At 39.7% G+C, this 20,417-nt stretch overlaps 1 protein-coding gene across 1 annotated transcript in view; it reads right to left on the bottom strand.

The window, feature by feature from the left end:
* SND1 (staphylococcal nuclease and tudor domain containing 1) overlaps nt 1-20,417 on the bottom strand; it is a 412,206-nt gene that overhangs the window by 353,058 nt on the left and 38,731 nt on the right. The window contains exons 5-10 of the mRNA XM_054564546.1: nt 19,894-20,054; nt 19,097-19,188; nt 18,297-18,455; nt 16,902-17,008; nt 14,536-14,626; nt 2,968-3,081 (exon numbers count right to left, since the gene is read on the bottom strand). Coding sequence (XP_054420521.1) covers nt 2,968-3,081; nt 14,536-14,626; nt 16,902-17,008; nt 18,297-18,455; nt 19,097-19,188; nt 19,894-20,054 — 724 coding nt within the window. The remainder of the gene's footprint in view (nt 1-2,967; nt 3,082-14,535; nt 14,627-16,901; nt 17,009-18,296; nt 18,456-19,096; nt 19,189-19,893; nt 20,055-20,417) is intronic.

The raw sequence follows: 20,417 nt of genomic DNA, 5'->3' as shown, positions 1-20,417 counted from the left end.
TACTGATTATGAGTTCTGTGAAATTCTTTAAGCAGGAAGGCAAGAACTCTGACAGAGATTGCTAGAGCTACATCCACAAATTCTCAGTCATCGCACCATTTGCCCCCATGGCCTTGGTCAGTAGAGGCTTACCAAAAGGAACACCAGAACTCCTTGCTATATGGCTCAGTTATCATCTAATATGATTTCTTATAAATGCAAATTACTGTCATGTTTTGTAAATGCAAGCCACCAACACAAGAGTGCTCAAATCCAAATGTTCCCTTTGGATTTAAACCATTCCCAGGTTTAAAATTCTCAAAAACAAAATTTAAAAAATGTGGCACACAAGGTTAACACATGGCCCCTGCCTAACTCCCAAGCCCACTTCTCCACTCTCTAGCAAAACTATCGCCTCTATTCCAGTCATACTAAATTATTTGCAGTTCACCGTATGCCCCATATTCTCTCTCTCCATGAGTATCCTGAGATACTCACAAAACAAGCAAGATCTGGCCCTACCTATATTTTGTACCATAAAGGCATCATACCACTCATGCACCATCCAGAGTCCATCTACTCCCTATTCTCAAACTCATGCAATTCTTGTCAGAACTTGTCTTCTCCCCCACTTTTTACTTAGCTAACTCCAAATCACCCTTCCTCAAAGAAGTTCTCCCAGATTATGCATCCTCAGAAATTCTAACATAAGTTAAATTTCATAACTTAAGTAAAATTACTTGTGCACTACCCCTACTAGACTGTAATATTCCATGAGGGGTTGCTTTACTCCCTGGCTGTATCTCCAGCACAGTAGCTGGTGCAAAGTGTCTCCCAGTAAATATCTACCAATGATGATGAACCCATTCATTTGAATTTCTAAACCTGTGCTGTCCGTTACAGTAGCCACAATCGACATGTGGCTGTTGAGGCCTAGAAATACACTAGAACAAATTGAGATGTGTTCCAAGTGTAAAATATACACAAGATTTCAAAGACTTAGTAAAAACTTAAGTATCTCATTATTTCTTATATTCATTAAATGCTGAAATGTTTTGGATATAGTCTATTAAATAAAACGCATCAGAAGTAAATTTTTAATATATCAACTAGACAACTTAAAATAACAAATATAGCTCACATTTGTTGCTTACATTATATAGCTACTGACAGTGTTGGTCTAGAGTGCCCTTTCTCCAATCTGCTCTTCCTCTTCATCCATGAACTGCCAAGATGTACACTAGCTGCTCCTGAGTAATCTCTCCATAGCATCCACAACTGGGTTCTTCATGGCGTGCTCCTTTCTGTTCAAGGTGCATTATATTAACTTATTTAACTTCTTTCTTATGTGAGCCCTCATTACAACCTTCTAAAGGAATAATAAGGGCAATCATTCCTCATTTTCCAGTCGAAAGCCAAATGTTGTAGACTCTTAGAGCTAAGCCTTACTTCAAACTTCTTTAAAATGGAGAAAAACTCTCAGGAGTGAAGAAAGAAGACGGAGGAGGAGAAGAGAGAAGGAAGAAGGAGAAGAAGAAGAGAAGCAGGGAGAGGAAAGAAGAGGAGGAGGAAAAGGAAGAAGAGAAAGAGGAGGAAGAGATAACCTTCCTTGGTGTAAAGAACAAAGAATTCTATCAAGAGGATCCTGCCTAAACTAGGGCATATGTTCCAACAACTTCTCATTGTCTGCTAGGCTAGGGAAAGTCCATCCATTACACCCTGAGGAGTTTCAAAGGATCCTAGAAAACCTAAAAATCTTCAGGAATAGTTTAGTTCTTACTCCAGAAAACCTGCTATCATTCTACCTAAGCTGTAACACTCCCAGCCCCCACTAAAAACTGCTTAAAATTCAGCTACATAGTCTACATTAACATAATGCTTTTGGCTGATGATGCAGGCACAAAAATTAACGTTTAAGAATTTCAAAGTTGTGGTTGCTGTGGGAACCTTAATTCCAACTGTATGGCACAGATGCAGAATTGTGGACTACTCCCAATACTGATAAAATTGGAGATGTATATTTACACTGTGCAATGAGGCAGAGCTACAGTTACTGAGAGAAACTTATTTTGGCATTTCTAGGCTTTCATGCATTGAAATTCTCAACCTTACCACAATACTGTTTGCTGCATTAAACTGCCTCCTCCATAGGGGGGAAAAAAGTGGAGAGAATGAACTGATTGGCCAGACATTCAAAGAACCCATTCTGTATGTGTTTCTTATGCATAATCTGATTCAAAAGACAATCATGATATTTTTATTTTACTCTTATGAGCTGTCTGTAAACTCTCATGCAAATGAAAACAGGGCAGAAATTTCAATTTGTGAATGTACCAAGTCACGTAGACCTGCAAAACATCAGAAAGGTAAATTTCGTGTCTTTAGAACTACAAAATAGGTAAATTGTACAACTAGATAGCACTAACTTCGACCATGCTTTTTAATTTATGAAAACTGTCCAAACATTTGCCTGGGTCACTGGCTTTCATTGAAAACTCAGCTCTGTGACCAGTCGACACAGCTATACACGTTGCTTATCAGAGGGCAAAAACAGGAGTTGTAAAAGTGTCTGTAACAAGAAATAAGCACAAAAAAAAAGTTCTACCTCAATCCCTATTCCTAACAAGGCCTTATTACCATGCATGTGAGATGCAGGCCTTCCCCTCTCCTTGTTCTCAGAAAAACAGTATCTCCCTACTAAACAAACTCATCCTCCTCCTCCTCACATATCCTGGCCTTACCTCCTCTCCGGCCCCCAAGGGAGGAACACGAGCAGTGCCCATCCATAACGAAGAAGAGCAGTGAGTATGGTTCAGGAGAAACCGAGGCCTGCCCAGTAACAGCCAGGCTTCGAATATTAGGAGGTACTTTGGAGACTTAAAATACTTGTCTTTTAGCAATCTCAGACATATGTACCATACTTAACTAATTCTCCAGCCCCTTCCATTTGGTGTTTGAAGGGAGGCTGCACTGTTTCCCTATTCTTACCTGTGTGTTCTCCCCCTCCAGCCTCGGGGGTCGGATGCTGGACAGGTGGATGGTCTTGTAGTCACCAGAGTTCAGCTTCACAACAATGGCATCAGCATTCAGCACCTGCATCACCTGTGGGCATGAAAGCAAAAATACTGAAACCTGCTTCAATGGCCCAGACACCACAGCACGCGTGCTAAGGAATGAGGCCCTCCACAGTCAGGAGGAGACAAGTGAGAGCAATAGCCACTGAAATAGATCTAATATCCTTCATGAGACAACAATCCTGGGAAAAAACTATGTTACAACTGCCAGTCCCCAAAGACCTGATTACGATTTCTCAATGAGCAGAGTCTATAGCATTCATAAAGACAGTCAATCTTTTTTTTTTTTTATCTTTTGCCCTGACCAAGACATGTGGTTAACTACAAAGCGTATGAACTAGAAATCCAGTCTCTACTTGTTACTGAAGATTTTTCTGGAAACAGGCTCTAAACTAAAATTGATCCCTATCTCAACGTGAATCTAGGATAAGTGGCAAGAGCTAGATTAGAAGAAGGTACCGGCACTGTATGTGAAAGAAGAAAATAGCATGCCCAAAAGAGATCAGGAAAATCAAAGGCAAATGAAGGGCAAACAGAACTGTCATCTCAGCATGGAAAAGTTGTTAGTCTCACAGGTAGAAACATTAAATCACTAAGACATTCATTACTTCAGCTACTTTGAAAGCCACCTTTTCAGAGCACTACTATGGGAACTTTGTTCTGGAACCCCAAATCAGTGACACTGGACCCCACACTCAGCTAAAAGATTAACTTCCAGTCTGAGATAACTTACAAGGAAAACTATTCAGAAAGACAAAAGCACAAATGTTCCTCGGTGGAGGTTATCAGGACACTCCACTGATGTGCACAGAATAACATTCCATTAAAACCAGGCTAGTACTACATCAGGGTTACAACTAAAACTACAATTCAGCCAGCAGTCTTTAATTCATCTAATTATACTCAGAGTCTGTTGTTATATGGCTGTTCCATTTCTTTCTTGCCTTTTTTTTTTTGCAAGCAACACTTTGCTACAAGGTACCTATTGATTACAAAACAGTGTCACCATCCACTTCATCTGTAGAATCAAAAACACCTCTAGTCTTCAATCAGGCCCCATCAGGATCCGACAGCCAGCCAAACAAACTACAGGGTCAGCTGCTACAGTGAGCACAGAATCCCCAAATGAAACGAAAGGAGCTAACTCTCCTTTGCTATGGATAAAAGGGCCATCGCTAACTACTCCCTGGAAGGCTTCAGATCTTTGAGGCTAAATATACCGATTTACTTGCAGACTCCTCCAAAATGGCTATCCTCTACCTTTTCCCAAAGAACCTGCCAACCACACACCAAAAAGAGAGATTTAAGGGACAATCTGAGTGATTTAAGGGACAATCTGAGTGATTTAAGGGAGCAAAAAGCAAAAACAAGAGAGAAATTATGCAGAACAGGAAACAGCAGGAGGAAAGTGCCATCAAACAGAATGGATGAAATAAGAAAGATGATCGTTAGAATTGAGCTATAGATCCATGGAAGGCTGACTAGGGCTGGTGGATGAAAGACGTCCCTAGATTTTACCACCATCAGTAAGGGAAGCCATGTTCAGAAAACCATGCCATTAACTGGAAAAGTAACGAAAGTCTGAGAAATAGCTGAGTAGATGGGGCGAGAATGGGAGACATATACATTTCTAAAAATTATATTTACTGCGACAACTAACATTATATAAATTTCAGGTGTACATTATAATACAGCATCTACATATACTCAATGTGCACTCACCACCCGAAGTCTAGTTTCCTTCCTCTATCATACATTTGCCCCTTCCATCCTCCACCTAGCCCCTTTTCTAATTGTCCACTATATACGGGTTAACTTGCAACTCTGAAAGCAGCAAAAAGCTAGTCTCAAAAAACCACAGCCATTCTGCTGTAACTTTTATGACAGATCTGATCATCACAATGGCTAACCACAAATAACCAAACAGCCAGAACCTAAAACTCATCTGATCAGAAAAACTTGGTGAAGTCCAATCACCAATTTTAAGTAATCAAAAGCATGGTCTTTGGTCACACCAAGACCAAGGTCAAGGCTGATTACCTAAGTACGGATGGTATCAAAGGTCACCGGACCCTCCAAATCAAAGAGCCCTCTATGCCAACCCAATCACAAAAATATGTTCATGAGTGCAGAACTTAAAAATAGGCCGCAAGATATAACCAAAAATACAGGTTCAGTAATTGAATGAAGAAGAGCACATCTTATTCCTACTACCATCTAAACATTAATGCCAAGTAAAAATGTCCATTATAATGGAAACTTTCTCTCATTCCCTAAAGATACCATCAGTAGCTTGGAGACCTGACCAAAACAGATAAAAAATGATTTCCCTATCCTTTAAAATCCATCATTTGAGTGAAAGGAACAAATTATAAAATGGATGACAGAACATCCCAAGGACGAAGTATTCATGATACATGCTAGTCTGCTATCCCACCTTCAAACCAAAGAGAAGAAAAGTTCCACAAAACCATGCCAAGCAAAATAACTAAGTAAAGCAAACCACCGCTGCTCTTCTCTCAAAGGTACAGGACCACTGCCCAAAGGAAAGTAGGGTAATTGTCAGGCATCGCAGACGAACAAAAATCATTTTCTTAATCTCAATAATGAACAGAGCTACACATTCCTCTCATATCAAAACTCTTATCGTCAATTGCCAAAAACATTGAGAAATTTCTGGATCAGGACATGAAAAATATCTAGACATCCTCCAATCCCTAGTCATGCTAAGAGAGGAACAAAACCAGGGAAAGTACCATAGTGCTCACACCTTCACCCCTTGATTACAGAACGTGAAGATCTAAGCATAACCCTGTGACAAGTTACTGGTGTTCGTCACCCGCCGTCATGCGTTAGCAGCAGCAGCAGCGAATGGATTCCTGAAGCTGTAAATTTCAGGCCACAAGCAGCAGACTTTCTCTGCTTGGCAATTCCCTGATTAGAAACCTCCTCTTCAAGACCTGTACACCCAGACTGCCAGCTAAAAGAGGTTTGGCTTTCTGGTGAAGGGGTGTATGGTGAGTGCATGTGTGTGTGTCTGTATGTGTATTTAAGGGGGATTTATGACTTACTATTCCTCTGTAAATTGTGTCATTACTGTCCGGAGAACAAGCAGCTCCAGAGCTGAGGCATGGAAGAGGCAATAAAATAGTGGTTCTAGTCACGTACTGTGCAATAAGTAAAATGCAGAGTGGATTACTACCCAAAGCCTGCTCATCAGCACCGTTACAGACCACATTTATAACAGTGATATTTCTTACGGCGCTTTTCATCAGGATAATTCTAAGTATGCCCACATCACTCACTTTCTCCACAAGCTGCAGATTCCTGTTCAATCTACCCACACATACACCCCCATACCACACACTCTAGGAGATAACCTAAGGCACAGCAGAAATCTACGCTAAAAAAAGTCACTAGCTGGACTCAAAATACATGCCCTAAATCCAAATCCTTCCCCATTTCTTGAAGCCCAAACACAAAAGAAAAAATGAGTGGTTGATTAATGACGGGTGTAGGCTAAGGGCTGCCACAAGTTAAGAGAAGTGCAGAGTGCTGTCAGGGGCTGGGACACGCATTCCCATCCCTGGCCTCCGGCCACACTCGCCATCTGCAGAGCCCATCCACAGTGATCACTGGGCGGTGAAGGGCTGCTACTGTTCAGCTTCTTAAAATCCTGCAGTGCATATAAAATGAGCAAAAAGAGCCTACAATAGCCTCCTGAGCTACAGAGACATTCAGAAGAGCTCCCCAGATACAACTACCAATATTCCCAAAGTTAACTAAATTATCAGTACCAGATAGGAATAAAAGGACCAGCAGCCAAAAGGCGGGGGTTGTACAGGCACCAGCAGGGACTGCCCTTGATGGGGCCACTGAAAATGGGACAACAAATACCCTTTCTATTCTCTGAAATCATGACATCTAGCTCCTTCTGCTCCATAAGGCTATAGGCTATGTCTAGTGTCCCCAAAACTAATCCTGTCAATGCTAATGAATCAACACCAAAAGTGGGTAAAATAAGGAATACCCCACACAACTATTACAGGAATGGCCTGGAGTTACTACATAGTCCCTTCCCTGTCCCGCAGAAGTGTGTGTCCTCAACAAAATACTAAGCACAACATTTCCTGATGCAAATACCTCTGGGCACCTAAGCATGATCAAACACACTAGATGTTATAACAGGTACTTCAAAGGAAACCAGACATCAGACAAATTCCCATGGATGGGCATTCTACAAAACACCCAGCCAAGACTCCTCAAAACTGTCAAGGTCATCAAAAGCAAAGAAAGTCTGAGAAACTGCCAGATCCACAAGGAGCCTGAGGAGACATGACAATGAAATTTGGTGGGCCATCATGGATGACATTCTGGAACACAAAGCAGACATTGAGAAAAACTAAGGAAATCTGACTAACGTATGGACTTCAGTTGAAAATAACATATCAATATTGGTATTCTACTTATCTTCGTTGTGCCATAATCATATCAGAGAACAGTAGGAGAAATGGGAAGGAGAGAGGGAGGAATGGGAAACTGTCTGTACTATCAGTCCAGCTTTTCTGTAAATTTAAAACTGTTCTAAAAAAATTAAGTCACTATTTAAAAAGCCAGGTAAATACTTTTTACAAATCTTTTCTAATTCAATCATTTTCTTTTCTATCAGCTACCAGTTTGCTAACTTAAGCTATAAACTAAGTCTTGATATCTTTTTTTAAGATTTTATTTATTTATTTTTAGACATGGGGGAAGGGAGGGAAAGAAGGAGAAAAATATGGATGTGTGAGAGAAACACTGATCAGTTGCCTTTCACACATCAACTGGGGACCTGGCCCGCAACCCACGCATGTACCAACTGGGAACTGAACCTACGACCTTTCAGTTCACAGCCCGGCACTCAATCTATAGCCACACCAGCCAGGGCTTGATATCTTTTTGGTATAACGGAGGCCACCTTTCCAACCAGATCACCCACAAAACTTCATCTGAAAGCCCTGTAACAAAAAAGTCAAGGAAATAGCTAGTATTTTTTGTTGTTGTTGCTCTCTCCACATTACCAAAGCACATGATTACCAAAGGAGAATATAATGGAAAAGTCTAGAAAATGCCAAAAATATTAAGTATCCTTGCCCAAGACACATGGCTCAGTTGGCTGGAGCATCTTCCTGTACACCCAAAAGACTGCAGGCTCAAACCTCTGGTTGGGGCACATACGGGGGGCAACCCATCAATGTTTCTATTTCACACTGATGTCTGTCTCTCCCCATGCCTCCACCCACTGTCCCCCACTCTCTCTTCCTCTCTCTAAGCATATCCTTAGGTAAGGATTAGGAAAAAAAAAAGTATCCTTGCTTAATAACCATTTTAGAGAGACATGATAATGAATTCCATTCAAAGCAATGACTGAAATGCAGCAAAAAATAATCAAGACCAAACCAAGTAAGAACTAGAATCCACTGCATCCATGGATAGTTTCTAACCTCACCTCCAGAACTGGACATGGCCACCAATACCAGAGAGTTATTAGGCTTAGGGCGATCTCCCAGACAAAGCCCTAGAGGGTAAGCTCCTTGAAAACAGAAACAACTCCCCATTTTTTTTGAACTACCTCAAAGTACCTCTTTTAGGGCTCTGTATTTTTAAGCAATCAATTGGTACAGAGAAGCAAGCTAGAGGCCTCTAACCAGGCAGGGTAACAAAAAGATTCCACCTCCTGAGCACATGATGTCCCCTCTTACCCATGCCCCCCCCCCAAAAAACACACCCCCACTGCTGTATTATTCAGGTCTGTGAAATCTGCAAGGCCCAAGCATCCAGCAGCAGGGACAGGGAAGCCAAGCCACGTGCTCAGGGGACCATATGGCTACAAACAGCACAGATCAGCTAAAGCGCCACAGGGAAGGCAGGCAGGAAACTGGCAAGCCACAACAGGCACAAAAGTCTCAAGTAGGCTCAGCTAATCGCTGTGAAATGAACATGCTTCTCTGCTAACTTAGAGAGACAAGAAGAGCCCTCCCTTGCATTTTTTTCCTTAAGAAGTGAAACTGCTTAAGCAGAGAATAGAAAACCTGTTTTTCAGTAGGCCACATGTATCAAGATACTTTGCTGAGTTACGAATTTCTCAGAAGTGAGACTCTTGGCCAACAGTCTGATTTACAGTGTTGCATCAGTTCCCGAAATCACCTATAGTGTCCCAGAGGCATTCAGTTAAGAGTTCACAGGTCTCCTTTTGTGGGCCTTTCAGGCTATTCAGCTGCTTCCTGTGCAATTAATTCCTAGGAGACAGGGTGACTGCTGAAGAGAGAACAACTGTGTGTTCAGGTCTTAGAGTCACCACAGAGCAGAATCCTTCAGCAAAAACTTGTAGGACTGTCAGACTATGTACATGAAGGCCCCAGGCATCTTAGGACGTTTTTAGGTTTCCTTGGCATTAAGAGATATTTTAAATCAGGTAAAATGACTACAAAACTGCAGGTGGATTCTAGGTTATGAAAAGAAATGCAGATCACTTTTTTCTTTCACATTTACTGCTTATCGATATTCCAAGATCTGTGAGAGCGGTTGGCAAACTATGGTTCAAAGGCCACCCAACCCACTGCCTACTGCTGTAAATAAAGTTTTATTGGAACACAGACACCCGCATTCATTCACATATTGTCTACAGCTGTTTTTATGCAACAGTGGCAGCATTAAGTAGTTGCAACAGAGACTATATGGCCAATAAAGCCTAAAATATTTATTAGATGGCCCTTTAAGAAAAAGTTGGTCAACCTCTGTTCAACAACATATTAAAAAATGAACACACATAGGGGTAGGTATACACTAGATAACATTTGTGAAAAGCTATTTAGCAAATATGCTCTAAAACACTCCTAAGGAAATAACTGCCCTTTACACAGAGATTTACTCTATTTTCTAAATAACAGAAAAATTACAAACTATATGAATGCCAAACTATTGGAGATTGGTTAAATAAATTACGTTGTGGTCTTACAATGAGGCAGAACATGATCAACAAACTAAAGCAAGCTCAAACATTTACTTTGGTTCTCTCCCTAAGTATCTCTAGACAAAAATAAAGGAATTTATTTTGTTATTTTATTGTCATAGCTCAAAAGGACAAAAATTAATAGGAGAAAAAAACACATCAATGAAACTTTGGAAGCTGGATAGCAGATGTATCAGTGGTAACAGCCTTCAGACTCACGAAAGCTAAATCCTGAGCTAGTGGTAAGAAAATACAATAGCCAATATGATTTATACTAAGGACTTCCCCCATTCGCCAAAACTAGGATTGGTTTAAAACTTATGTAAGAAGCATCTGTATTTCAAGATATACACCCATACATAAGTCTATTGTGTCTAACCCAAGTGTTCAATACCTCATCCTTAAACAAGAGAAACAATCAAGGACCACCAGATAGCTGAGGAAAGCCTCTAATATGAAAAATAAGGGACCAAAATAACCAAAAGGGTTCAAAAACAACTTGGAGAACATAGACTATGTGGGGAGAAGAAAATTTTCAAAAGATTATAATAATTTCCTCAGAAAGCTAATAGATAATATTCCTCTCTGAAACAAGTATTAGATTTTTTTAAATACTAATAAGAACATTCGAGTAACAACAAAGCTGAGAAATTAAAATACAGTATCATAAATGAAATAATAGAAGGGCCAAAAGGTAAATATGAAGAAATCTGGAAGGAACAAAAAAGACAAAAAGATGGAAAATAGGAGGAAAAAAAATTAGAAGGCCAGTTCACAAAGTCAAATATCCAAATAGGAGTTCTAGAAAAAAGCAGAGACACCAGATGGAAATCAACAAAACTGTTGAAGTTCCCAGGCATAAAGGATTAAAAATTAAAGCATATGAAGGAGGATCCCCACCCAAAAAAGCCAGAATTATCTTCTGGAGGGCAGACCCCTTGTAGTACAGGCTTCCCCTTCGAGGTGACTGTTCTAGCAACACATCTGTATCAGCACATAAGCTGCCGTTGTTCTGAGAGGCTATGTTCAGCTACAGTGAAAATTTTTCTTGAAGACTCTTTCAATGCATTTACCCATTTTATGATGAGTGATTTATGAGCACACCTGCCCACACTGCAGTTTTTTTGGGTCCACCCTTGTAACATGTTCACACATGAATAAACAAAGTGCATCACTATCGAATTTCAGGATAAAAAAGAATTTGCTAAAATCCTGCAGAAAGAAAAAACAAATCATAAAGGATGGGAATCACAACAGTTTCAAACATCTAAAATACAAGAAAAAAATCTCTAATAGCTAAATGACAGTGGAGCAATGTTCTCACAATTCTGAAGAAAAATAACTTCTAACAAAATTCTATACCCAGCTGAACTATTATAAAATAGACATGAAAGATCTCAAAATATTTACCTACCAAGCACTCTTTTCCCAAGAAGCTAGAGAATCTGTGCCACCAAAATAAAGTATTAAATCATAAAGAAGAAGCCATGGGATCCAGTAAACATAGTTCCAACCCAGGGATAAAGCACAGAAAAGCCCTGGATAACGGTAAAGAAATTCAATGATGACAGCTCTGTAGCAGGAAAAAAAGAACTACGCCAGACTGGTAAAGCTCCTGGAAAGTATTGCTGAAAGAGATAAAATTAACAAACTGAATCTTTGTTTTGAGAGATTCTTACAGTGTGTTTAAAAAAACACACAAAATTTTAAAACTATTAACTCCAGATAAAACAAAAAATTGTGCAGGAAATGAAAAGTAGGCAGAATATGCTACATAGCTTGGTGGTGATTAGCATATACCAGCTAAACTTTTAATATTAATTTAAGCAGAATTATGATATAGTCTTAATAGAAGGATTACATGCACACCCATGTGAATATATGTGCATGAGTGAAAAAACTAAGTGCTCATCTTTCATTGTGTGAAAAAGGGGTTCTACTTAACACTGAAAAAATTAAAAAGTACAATATAAACATTTTACTCAGAAGCAGGGATACTAAGTTAAAAATGGCTGCCTCAAGGGAGAGGAAAATGACTCGTTCATTTCTCAATAAACCCAGAGTTCTTTAAACTCATATTAAAAATAAAAACTTACGAATGTAAAATTAAATACAAAAGACTATAGAGCATTACTACTCAAAAGTAGCTACCAGTCCACAATGAGATAAGGAGCTTGTACCAGAACGTATGTCAACTACATACATCACTGAAAACACTGCTGACAATTTTTCTATAGCAAGATTTTCTTGATGACAGAAGCAATGCCTTGATTTACATTTTGGCTCAAGTTCCTTATATCGTATCAAGGCACTTTGAGTAGGACAAGGGTAGGTGAAGGGTCAAGAAACGTTCCTGTAAAAGGCCACAGGGCAAATATTTTAGGTTTTGCAAGCCATATGGTCTCTCACAAATACTCACCTTTACCGCTGTATCACGAAAACAAGTATAGGCAATATGTAAATGAACAGAAGTGGCCAGGTTCCAATTTATTCATGGCCCTGAAATTTGATTTCATCTAACTTTCATGTGCCACAAAACATGTTTTTTCTATGTAAAATCCATTCTTAGCTTGCAGACCATGGCCAGAGTTGGCCCATGGGCCATAGTTTGCCAACCCCTATGATAGACAGTATCATCAACTTTGTTAAAAAGAAAACTGTGTCATAGTAGTTCCATTTAGTATAAGTGTCTTCTCTTTTTTATTCTTTTTGTTTCCCTTCCAGAAATAGAAATAATACTTAAGAATTTTAAAAAATCATAAAGTTTTAAAACAAATTTATCTACCTACAAATATACTTTTCTCTCTATTCTCTAAGCAGGCTTATATCCAGATGATCTAAATTTATGTTTAGGCTATTCCAGGAGTATGATTATTCCTCATAAACCTCAACCCAATAGTTACTAGGAACAATCTCCTCTATCCTGGCATTGTAATAAATAAAACTCAATTGTAATGAAAAAAGCCTCACTGTTTTAAAACTAAACAGAAAAGACCACAAACAAAAATCAAATCCTGAATTTTTTAAGTGGAGGAAATGTTCCTAGAGCAGCTCTCCCTTTTCTAGTTCCAATAAAGTCATATTTAAGATAAATGCAAAGTTACTGATTCAGTCATCTAATATTTTTAATTTCTTCAGCAACGCCTTAGTTTCCCCACCAGCAGAGGCCCAAAACCCTCAAAACCTTCTAGGTTTCTCTACAACTGAGGGGGAGGCCGGCAGCGATGGTACAGGGTAATGGGAACCTCCCAAGCCTCATTAACTTCACTAGTGTCACAGGTCCTCAGAGTGAATGGTGAAAATGGAAGACGTTCCTCCCTTGTTGATTGAATGATCATCCTTTCTTTGTGTAGCTACAGTCTTCGAACAGAACAGGGTGCAGGAAATATAAGCACAACCAAATTCCAATTAGGTAGAACAGCCATGTCCAAGTTTCCAAGCTAGCACGGTCCTCCCACAGAAAGAAAGCAGGGATCCATTCTGGTATGCGTCAGAATGGGAACAATGCATGGCAGAAAATCCAACCAGGGACTGCCACCGCTGATGTTCACTAAAAGGCGCAACTATGGTTAACCTGACCACTGCTTAGAGATCACATACTAGAAGACGGAGAGGGGCCACTTGAGTACTCTGTGACTTATTGCTTTGGGCATCATAAAAAGAAAGTGAAGAAATTCAGCCAATTCCTCAGAGACTATTAAAATTTTACCATTCTAAGATAAATTGTTCCAGAATTTTTCAGGCTGAGAGTGCCACCTAGTGGCTTTCCATCTTAAACTGTTAGGTGACATTTGGGACAGTCACCTCTCTAAAAATTCAATATTTAACCACTTTAATACATAAAGACAAAGCTTCCAGCCTTTCTTGCCAAAAAGTAAAAATAGGTTGGAAAACATTAGAGCATTTGGGGAAAGTAAGAACAGGTCAGCCCTAAAGTACGAACCCTGTAACTAAGACAAAACACTTATGGCACCACTGCTAGAATCAACCTACTTAGTAGCTCTAGTTCCCCTCAAAGAAATCCATCCCAGAACACAGCAGTCGAGAGCTCTCAGAAAGAAAATCACAGTAGAAAAAAAACTCAAAACCACAAGAGTCCCAAAATAGGAAAAAATAGAAACTTGAGGTCATATATATTTGGGCATAGGAAATGAGAGAAATGCCTTTTGCTAATGAGACAAAAAAAGAAAAAGAAAAAGAAACCCTAAAAGATAAGTGATATTTCTAAATGGCAATGTCCACAACCTTAACCCATGAATTTCTAATGAAGGTATGCTAATATACAAAAAAAAAAAAAAATTTAAGTTCTTATGGTGTCCAGGTCCCCTACAATAAACACACACTTGTGTACAACTGTGCATATACCTCTACATACCACTGGCTTGTCTTGAATTAAAAATGCTTCAACTCTCGATCGATTATTCAAATTTTTGTATTATCGGTAGCCTCACAACAATCACTGTGCATCTTAAGATGCTGGGAATGACTCACCTTGGCAACAAATTGCTTGTCCTTTTGGTCCAAGTTAGCAGTGGGAGCCACATAGTCTCTCCATATTCTCAGCCTGCGTTCCTTGGCAAACCTGACAACAAAGCAAGGATGCAAATCATTCAGACAGATTAGATCAGTAAAGGGAATCCACCATCACCATGAGAGCAAACAGTACAGAATCCTACCCTACCTCACCGACAAGGCACCCAGGAGAAAGGTCACCAGTCAAGGCAGAACAAAGTGTGACAACAGAAAAAGTGTATAGCAACTGTAATTATCCAAGATGCATATATAAACCATAAACCCATGGCTGGCAGACTAGATCTAAATATGCAATTTTTGAGAATAAAAAGTTCACGTTCACCTTGGTAATTAGCTCTTAGCTTATCCAGTACCTCCCAAGTAATTACTATATACTAGGCACTGGAAGGACACACAGCAGGTGTTCTTTTAAATGTAAAGAATACACACACCGAACAAACAAATATACATGTTTTTTTTAAAAAACAACAGGCTTGCTCAAGTTCCACTTGAATCCAAATCCTATGTGGAAAACAAGAACAAAATTGTCATTGCAGTGCATCTAAAGAGTGAGAGAAAAGAACAAACTACAATAGAAGTTCATTAACAAAAGCTTAAAAATCACGCTGGCAGAAATTTTGTAAAGTACTAAGCCCAGGAGACAATCTTTGAGTCAGACTAAGAGAGGTAAATGGAATATGTGCAAAGCTTTAAATAAATAAATCAATGAACAGCTGTCTCACGATTTTACAAGTAAATGGATACATGTGCAGGGGAAAGCAACTATTATTTCTGAAAACAGTATTGCAACCATTTTTTTTAAAAAAAGAAACGTTAAAATAAGAAAAAGACAAAGCAGCATGTTGTAGTTGTAAAATATATGAAGTACTTCAATAGAGATTTTCCGACAATGCAAACAAGTCAAATATAGCACGTAAAACAGCAGGCAAGTAATCACAAATTATCAAAATATGATTTGTATTCCTTGGTCTAAACCTCTTTTATAATGATGACCGCTCTCTAAAAAATCCATAAAATCTCCTACAGATGTTATAAAACATGCAGATACTACTGTCACCACACCCACTTTCTTCAGAAAAGAGGCAGGAACCTAAAGAATGCAGTAAGAACTACCAACCAAAATAGTAATTTAGAATAATGGACTAACAAGATTTTTTGAACCCCCCCCCAAAAAAAATTGGAGCATCACAGAATAATCAGAGATATTTGGAACATTATACTTGATAATAGTATTGTATCTTCCAAATGTAATTGTGGAACATAAAGACGAGTAACAACTTTTATATAATAATTGTGTTTTTCTTAATCAGACCATCTACCTTTGTCAGACATGCCATATCAAATGCCCCAGATTAAAATCTTTTATAAGAGGTTGCAAGTATTCCTGCTTAGAGAGTAGAAGGATGTAAAAGACCTAACAAAGGGGAAGAAGATTATAGTCATTCAATTCATGTTCTTAAATATCGCTTAGCTGTGTGCCTCAAAGGCAAACATGTGAAGTTACCAAAACCAGGATAATTTTATGATTCTGAAATGAGCCAGGCAACAAGCCTTGAGAGTGGAAACTTGTCATCAGTGGTCAACAGCCTTCACTTAATTCATCCTGGAAGGTGGTGGCTGGAATCCCCAGACCATCGTCTCTGTTCATCTACTCTTGCTACCTGCTTCACTTTCTTCTCTCTACCCACCAAGTGAATGAGGTTCACGTACATCTGGAAACACTTGACCTTGACACTTGAAATCACCACCAATGTTTAAAATCCACTATTGTTTTTCTGGAAGTAAGTTATTTCTACATCTGCCCCTAGCCAAAAACATGACAACAGCACCTCTCGCAGTTTCATTAGTATTTATAATTAAAACATACTTTTAAATAAATTAGGGTATTAAGCCTCACAACAGCATTAAATAGTTCTGTGTTCGGCCCACAAGTTTTACCTTTCCATAATGTCCCTGGCTCCAGCCTGCCTGTTTGAGAGTAGCTGGTAAGCAATTTCACTGTCCTCAAATGAACCTCAAGTTTATTTCATCCCAAATGCCTACAACCTGGAATTTGAGAGGTTTTTTTTAAAGTGACCTGGAAAAGCACATCAGGTGAAGCATAATTTCTGAGTAAAAATCTAGTTCATTATAAAGCACTGAATTCAATTAAATCTAAAGAATTTACAAGTCCTCTATGAGATCCCAGCCTATTGTGGAATTTCTCTAATCCTTTACAGAAACAAAACAGACACTGATGTAGATGGGTGAAAGATCCCTAGATTTCTTTCCCTAAAGATCCTTAACAAGGTCCTTGGCTGGAAGGATTCCCTGACAGACCTTACCTCTCAGCTGCCCTCAGCTTTTCCGCACCCCGAGTGTACACCGCAATCGACCAATCCACACAGCGTGCAAAACCTTCCTTCAGGAGGAGCTCTGTAATGTTGCCATTCTGAAAAACAAGGCACATGAAAAGGCAGGCACAAATTAGATTCTATGGCAAGAGAATCATTTCTCTAGACTTCTGACACCACCGCATAGTCACAATCTAGTCTGCAGTTCATTTAAAAAAAGAGAAAAAAGCCGTTTCTCAAGCATTAAGAAATAAGCCCCAAGACAGACACACTATTGTGACTCCTCTCAACAACCTCGGCTTCATATCCTCCCAACACCAGGCACAGTGACTCTCACTTAATAGGAACAGGATAAATGTTAGTGGCATTGAATGGAATTGACATTTCAATAGCTCTTCTTGTGGGCAGAGGAGCATGTTAATCTTTAGTGGAGATTACACCTTATTATTTCCTTCCCTAAGATCAGCACTTACTCCCTTTTTCATAAGGGGAAAGCTAAAGAACGAGCTGAGTAAGGGAATAACTTAAGCTACATTTTGCCCAATGAATTACAATTCACATTCTGCTATGACACAGAGCCATCTGGCAGGGCATGGGCAGACAGCTAGCACTCCAGAAGAAACAGACATGACCTTGGCTTATTCCAAACCAAGCCTCTGAGCCTTCACAACTGCCACGATGGAAGAGTTCTCTAGCTAAAGAAACACTAGTTACAATACAGTTACTTTACATTGGATAGAGGTTATAATAATGGAAATCCACTTAAATTCTGGTGTTAGAAAACAAGGTCATTTCCTGTCCAAGAATAACCCACCTACCAAAGTATAAAATAAGGTCAGAACATAAAGAACGTATTTCCAATAGTCAGAACATAAAGAACCTATTTCCTGCTCAAAAAGCAGAGTTAGGAAGAAACTGGATTAAAGCCTGGCATACACAAAATAATTTTTCCATAGACAGATTTCCTCATAGTTCTACCACTATTCCAAATAGGTAACTTCTAGACCCACATACGAATTCCCCACTCCTCTTCTCCAAGTTTCAGCGTCACTTCTAATCCATGTTGCAACCTCCTACCTTTCCTAGGCACAACCTCTAAGACCAACTCTTGGGAAAATAAGTGATAGAGTTCCCCTTGTAAATCCAGCAACATTTGAGATTAATTTTCTAACTGTAAGAAGTTGCAGAGATTTGTCCAATTCTATCAGATAAGTGATATCTCCCTTGAAAATGCCTCAGAAACCAATAGATGATAATCCTGCCAAGATATTTAATGGCTCTTAAAAACAGAGGGGGGGGAAAAAGAGAGAGAGAAACGAAATATAGCTTGTCAAACCCCAAATGGATCCCCGACCCCACACAGCCCACTCTGTATGGCACACTCACTGGATGAAGGATGGTACCCAGAATGTTCTGGTTATGGCAGCTCTCCAGGATGATCTGAACATCTCTCTGGAGCAGTCGAGATTCTGTGAAAAATTTGGCTTCTGCAGCAAAAGGCTCCGGTGTTTCACTGCCATCTGCTTCCCGTCGAAAAGTTGGGCACTACAGTGAAAGTAAGGTGAGTGAGTCATGCAGGCCAAACATGAGTGCTCGCCACTCTCACGCCACATTGAACCCTCCAGAAAGCACAAACCAACAAGGTGATGCTGGGGAAAGTCTCATATCAGATCTTCTAACACTTTTTAAAACATAGTGGTAAAAAGTAACTGGGAATGGCATCATCTAAGACTTCGTCGTAAGGCAAATAAAACTCATGTTATCATGGAGAAAATAATTTTATTTACAGTTGAAAATTACCCCTTGCAAGAAAAAAATTCACCAGTACCTAGCACTAAATCCTTGGTTTGTTGTTGCTGCTTTTGTTGTTGTTTAATCGGAATGTGTATTTTACATTAAGAAGAGTCAAACTCAGAAAACTTCAGAGCCCCCTATCCCCACTGCTGGGTCTTGACAATCTCTCTACACAGCCCACTCCAAACAGATCCTGAGTACTTAAAAAGTTTTAAAAAATCTTTGCTCTCATTGGAACTGTCCCACTGCAAAGTGTAAAGTACTCTAGCCAATGCTAATGGCTCATTGTAGAAGAAACAATAGATCCAAAGTCCCCCAGTAGTAAAATCTACCTGTGACTGAACAGTTCAGCAAACCCTAAACCCGCCCTGCAGCCCAGGGTGTGGTCTCACCTTGATCCCTGACAGCATGACGGTGACCAGGTAGTAATCTGGGAGGAGCAGGGCTCTAACCACACTGCCGTCCCGCACGTGCTCGATGATGGCTGCACAGGGAATAAAAAGCTTCAGTCATTCGCAGAACTCACTCCAGGGATAAACAATGCCCAATCAACACAGTTCCTCTCCCCCAAAACTTTCGGGAAGGCCTCCCTCTAAGAAATGATGAAGCACTGGCAAATCATGAGTATTCACACAACAGACTTTTCGACAACTATTCCTGGGGAACACAGATCAAAGTGACTTCTACATCTTCCAAACCCTCTGGCACCTCATGGCTCACACCTAAGCTTTAATGTCAGTAAGCTGCTCGCCTCAGTACCAGGTACCCAGCAAAAAATAATTCAGGATTGGAAATCATTTTATTTTACTGAGTGAGTGTTAACAAGGTCTCAGAGTGGGCCAGAATTATAGTGTGAGCACATGCATTTGATGGTATAAAAAGAATAAACATTCCTACCTCAGTTACAAAAATGGTATTTAAATAGCCATTTTTAAGAAAACAGAAAGAGCCCCAATGTCCAAAAATACCAGTAATTTACTATCCTAAGGACTAAACTTTGCAAAATATATCTAATGTGACCCACACGAACTGGATCGAGTTTCCTTCCAAAACACCATGGCATTATTTACCCTTCACGATTTCCCTTGGATACTAAATAAGTAATACAGGTTTTATAAACTTCAAGAAGCTTGAGAGCAACTAGAAAGAAATCACCGCGAATCACATCTGTCTTTGCCCAGAGCCTCACCATTGACAGGCTTCTGGTGGTGCGAGTCCACAAAGTGCCTAGGGTTCTCAATGGTATACTTGAGGTCCCGGATAGTGTGTGAACTGTTCCCATCACTCCACATCCCTTTCTTAGCTGCCTTTGCTTGTTCCTCACACTCCGAAAGCCGATTCTGTTCAGGACTGGAATGTGAAAAATAAACACGTGTGGTTAGTGAGTTCAGATATATTAGGCTCTTCTTTGACTCTGAGTTTCTTCAGCATCTTCTCCCCCTGAAGGGACCACAGAATTTCTTTCATATCAATAGCTTCAGACTCAAGCCTACAAGCAGAAAATCACCATGAATGCAACTTCAGGATTCCCCATTTGTTCCCTCCAACAACAGATTCTATCCTAAAAGCATTTAATGAGAAGATCCAAAGAATACACATCTCAGCACTGCCACCATCAGTGATTACAAGAAAACAAGTTGGTGGCTCAGAGGGAAGCCACTCCAGGGGGTAGAGCTTCGTTTAACTAGCCCAGGTTCAGAAACTGAAATCTAG

This window comes from Pteronotus mesoamericanus, unplaced genomic scaffold (genome assembly GCF_021234165.1).
Source record: "Pteronotus mesoamericanus isolate MK-2021 breed Mesoamerican mustached bat unplaced genomic scaffold, CSHL_Meso_final scaffold_85, whole genome shotgun sequence".
NCBI lineage: Eukaryota > Metazoa > Chordata > Mammalia > Chiroptera > Mormoopidae > Pteronotus > Pteronotus mesoamericanus.
This window is presented reverse-complemented; position numbering and strand designations above follow the sequence as displayed.